Source organism: Lipotes vexillifer, unplaced genomic scaffold (assembly GCF_000442215.2).
Source record: "Lipotes vexillifer unplaced genomic scaffold, Lipotes_vexillifer_v1.1 scaffold1783, whole genome shotgun sequence".
Classification (NCBI taxonomy): Eukaryota; Metazoa; Chordata; class Mammalia; order Artiodactyla; family Lipotidae; genus Lipotes; species Lipotes vexillifer.
This window is the reverse complement of record NW_006777435.1, coordinates 769,117-773,107: the sequence shown is the minus strand read 5'-3', so window position 1 is coordinate 773,107 and position 3,991 is coordinate 769,117. Positions and strand designations below refer to the sequence as shown.

At 62.5% G+C, this 3,991-nt stretch overlaps 1 protein-coding gene across 1 annotated transcript; it reads left to right on the top strand.

The window, feature by feature from the left end:
- The first annotated feature begins 2,149 nt into the window (after nucleotides 1–2,149).
- Nucleotides 2,150–3,907, top strand: DERL3 (derlin 3). The gene is made up of 6 exons (XM_007451023.1): nucleotides 2,150–2,267; nucleotides 2,388–2,453; nucleotides 2,529–2,602; nucleotides 2,701–2,794; nucleotides 3,184–3,379; nucleotides 3,813–3,907. Exons 1-6 carry the CDS (start codon nucleotides 2,175–2,177, stop codon nucleotides 3,905–3,907), a joined length of 618 nt encoding a protein of 205 aa, XP_007451085.1. The 5' UTR covers nucleotides 2,150–2,174.
- Nucleotides 3,908–3,991: the final 84 nt, after the last annotated feature.

Below are 3,991 nucleotides of genomic sequence, written 5' to 3'. Positions count from 1 at the left end.
CCTCCCCTTCCCTGTGCAGACAGGAAACCCGACACCCTCGCTGGCTCCTACAAGCCTGGCAGGCGCCCGCCCTGATGTCTGAGGCCCTGGATCCCAGCCCTGCAGCCGCACCTCCACCTGGGTGGGATCCCACCTGGGTGGGATCTGCTCCAACGGCGTCACCTCGAACGTGACCTAGATCTGCTTTGCTGGAAAATGGAGGCTGTCTGAGGGGGCCTTATCAGCTTGCTCCCACCAGCCTCTCAGCCCTTGGTCCAACTCCTGCTGTATCAGACTGACCTCTCCTCACTCCTGAACCCAATGCACACCCCCTTCGTGCTCCCAGCCTCTCCCTCCCCGCCCCTCCCAAGTGGGCCTCCAGGGGCCACTCCCCAGGGGACCCCTCTTAGCCCTCCTAGGATCCAATTGAAATGGACTTTCTCTTTTCCACCAAAATAACAAGGTATCTCGGCTGGTTCTCCCCAGTCCAGTCTCCCTGGGGGAGTCAGGGTCCAGCCCAGGGCTTCCCTCACCTGCCACACTCGAGTCCAAAGTTGAGCTCCCATTTGGTAAAGGTCCGGGCACCTTCCTCTCCCTCATGGCCGCCATTATCCAGGGACCTTGGCGTGGCTTCCCAGGCCACGACTCCCAGGGCTTCTCACTACCTTGTCCCTGCAGCCTTTTCCTGGTTCTGCTGCAGCCTCCCTGGTCTCCCTGCTTCCCTGGCTGTCTGCCTTCTCTCTCTAACTAACGAAGGTCGAGCTGCCCAGGCCTGGCCTCGCCCCTTGGGCATCTCACGCAGGCCCAAGGCTACAAATGTCATTGGTCTCCTGAAGGCTGCTACCCACACTTGGACAGCCTGCCTGACATCTCCCCCAACACCACACTTGGGTTTTTCCACACGGATGTCATACAGATGCCCCAAACTCAGTGAGGCCAGAACAGGACTCTCCATCTGCCTGCCTTTCTCCCAAGCATTCTCCAGCTCAGTAAAGGCCACCGCCTTCCATCCACCCTGCAGCTCAGGCCTCAAAGTCACCCTTGACTCCTCTCTCACAGCTCTGTCTACTCTGCTGGCAAACCCACATCCCGCCCCTCCTGGCCTTCCAGGCTCCACCCTGCCCAAGCCACCAACGTCCCTTGCATCATCCCTTGCTCACCAATTCCCCTGGCAGTCTACTGTGCTCACAGCAGTGACAATCAAACATCACCTCTTCACAGAGGATTCCCAGATCACTCCACCTGGCATGGGGCGCACTACCCAACCCTCCAGTCTCCACTTGGCTGTGATTTCCGTTTGCGCGCTGTCCTGCAAACACAATCTCTCATCTTAGCACAAGACCATGACGGCCTGTCTCCTTGGCTACACCAGGAGGGCAGGAGGGATAGCATCTTTTGTTGGCCTTTGTGTCTTCAGCGTCCAGAACAGTGCCTGGCACATAGTCGGTGCTCAATAAATGATTGACTTTGTTCATTAGAATGAATAAATGGAGTTTCCCTTTTCCACCAAAATAACAAGGTCCTCTCCAGCCCGTCCACTTGCTCCAGCCTGCCTCGCGTCACCGGGTCTGCAAGTCCCCAGCCTGGCCCCTCCTCCGGCGGCCCTCGTGAGGCTTCCCAAGGAGCCGGCAGTTTCAGCAGGGCCTGGACGTGCGGGGGGATTTGGACTCGCAGCCGAGCGCCTCCTTCGCTGCTCCTGTTCCCGAGGTTAGAAGGACGGCACGGGTCGCCGGCCAAGCCAGGTGGATCGACATATCAGTGCGGCCGAACTCCGGGTTCCGCCCCGCGTGGCCCCGCCCCTTCAGTCTCCCGGGGCCGCCTCGAGCAAGCACTCCTAGCCTCGCCCCCAGGGTGGCTCGTGGGTCCTCGCTATTGGTCCTCCCCTAGTTTGCCGCGAAGCGCCCAGTTCCTCATTGGCCACATATTCTCCCGCGCCGCAGCCGCAGTCACCACAACAAGCGCCACGTGCTCAACCGTGGGGCTTGCTCATTGGCCGCGAGCCCAGACCCGCCCACGCACCCATCCTGACCCAGGCTTCCTGCTTCCTCCTCCTATTGGTTACCTGTCCCAACACCCCTCCCTCTAGCCCGGGAGCGCTGCACTTCGGATGAGGATTGGCCGAAGACAGGAAGGCGGGGTTTGGAGGCAGGTTAAGAGCGCTCGGCGGTCTGGCCACACGTTCCTGAGAAGGTTCAATGGCGTGGCAGGGGATGGCGACCGAGTTCCTGCAGGTGCCGGCGGTGACGCGGACCTACACCGCAGCCTGCGTCCTCACCACCGCCGCCGTGGTGAGCCGGGCGGGCGGGTGGGTTTCGCCATGGTTACAGCCCCGGGGGTTGCCATGGTTACGGTTGGACCACCCCCAACCCCCGCCGGGGGGCAGCTCCTGACGCCCCCTGGTTCCGCAGCAGCTGGAGCTCCTCAGCCCTTTCCAGCTCTACTTCAATCCGCACCTCGTGTTCCGGAAGTTCCAGGTGAGACCGCCCCGCCCCTTGCACCTGCTGGCCCAGCCCCGCCCGCCCCGCGCCTGACCGCCCGCCCCCATACAGGTCTGGAGGCTCGTCACCAACTTCCTCTTCTTCGGGCCCCTGGGATTCAGCTTCTTCTTCAACATGCTCTTCGTGTATCCTCCGCGGGCCCGAGAGGCGGGGGTGGGGGTGGGGCAGCGGGAGCGGGGAAACTGAGCTTCGCTGGGAGGCACTTCCTATACGGACGCCGCAGGTTTCGCTACTGCCGTCTGCTGGAGGAGGGTTCCTTCCGCGGCCGCACGGCCGACTTCGTCTTCATGTTTCTCTTCGGGGGTGTCCTTATGATCGTATCCTTCCCGGGCTCTGGAACCTCTGGGCCCGGCTTGAGCGCCGGCTGGAGAGGGACAGAGTCGCTTCCTCCAGTTTAGGCTGTATTGAGCGTGCATCGCGTGCTCAGCTCCAGGTGCCAGGGCTAGGTCCAGTGCTGTACCCAAAATGCCACACAGTGGGGCACCCGGGGCTCTGAGCCCTGAATGCCGGTATCCAGGAGGAACTGGGGCCGGGATGACCAGTGGTGGAGCCTGGGGTGAGGTGGAGAGGCAGTGCAGATCAGGTGGCCCCTGGAGGCCACAATGTGGCCTTAGATTGGGAAGGGAAACCAGCCAGTAGGAGGGCTCCAGGGGTTTAGGAAGCAGAGGGGCCCCGGGCAGGGCGTGAGGCCTTGACTCTGGCCCAGCTGCTGGGGCTGCTGGGCAGCCTCTTCTTCCTGGGCCAGGCCCTCACAGCCATGCTGGTATACGTATGGAGCCGCCGCAGCCCCCGCGTGAGGGTCAACTTCTTTGGCCTCCTCACCTTCCAGGCGCCATTCCTGCCCTGGGCGCTCATGGGCTTCTCCATGCTGCTGGGCAACTCAATCCTCGTGGACCTCCTGGGTGAGCCTGCTGTCCATCCAGCCTTCCCCAAGCAGGCTGTCAGGGGCCTGAGGGTCTGCTTGGCCAGAGCCCCCCGTCCACCTGCACTGGACCTCTCATCTGCCCCCACTGCCTCTTCCTGCCCTCACGGCTACCCTGTTCTTCCAGCCCCTCAAACAAGTCGGCCTATCGGTTTTACTTCTTCAGGCCTCAGCTGCTTGCTGATGCTTGTGTAGGTTCTGACCCAGGTGGGGACGGGTGGGTCAGGGTTCCTGCTTCATGCCTCCCATTCCTCCCATGTTCTCAGGCCTGACCCCCTCCCAGGACCTGCCCTCTTCTGGGCCAATCCTGGCCCCACCCTGGGCTGGCAGTCTGTGTAGGACATGGGTCACCCGTGCTCCGGGGCCTTCCGGGCTGCGGAGGGCGGCTTAAGCAGTTGGTGGCTCTCCCGCAGGGATTGTTGTGGGCCACATCTACTACTTCCTGGAGGATGTCTTCCCCAGCCAGCCTGGTGGCAAGAGGCTGCTGCTGACCCCGGGCTTCCTGTGAGTGCTGACATGACAGCCCTCCCTACTCCCCCCCAGATGGTTCCCTACCCCATGCGGGAACCCGTTGGCTGAAGCTCAGCATGGG

Bases quoted from the DNA above. Each gene is read 5' to 3' on its own strand.
- DERL3 (XM_007451023.1), top strand. From the start codon at position 2,175: ATGGCGTGGCAGGGGATGGCGACCGAGTTCCTGCAGGTGCCGGCGGTG. The intron at 2,454-2,528 runs GTGAGACCGCCC...GCCCCCATACAG, and splicing joins TCGTGTTCCGGAAGTTCCAG to GTCTGGAGGCTCGTCACCAA. The intron at 3,380-3,812 runs GTGAGCCTGCTG...GCTCTCCCGCAG, and splicing joins AATCCTCGTGGACCTCCTGG to GGATTGTTGTGGGCCACATC.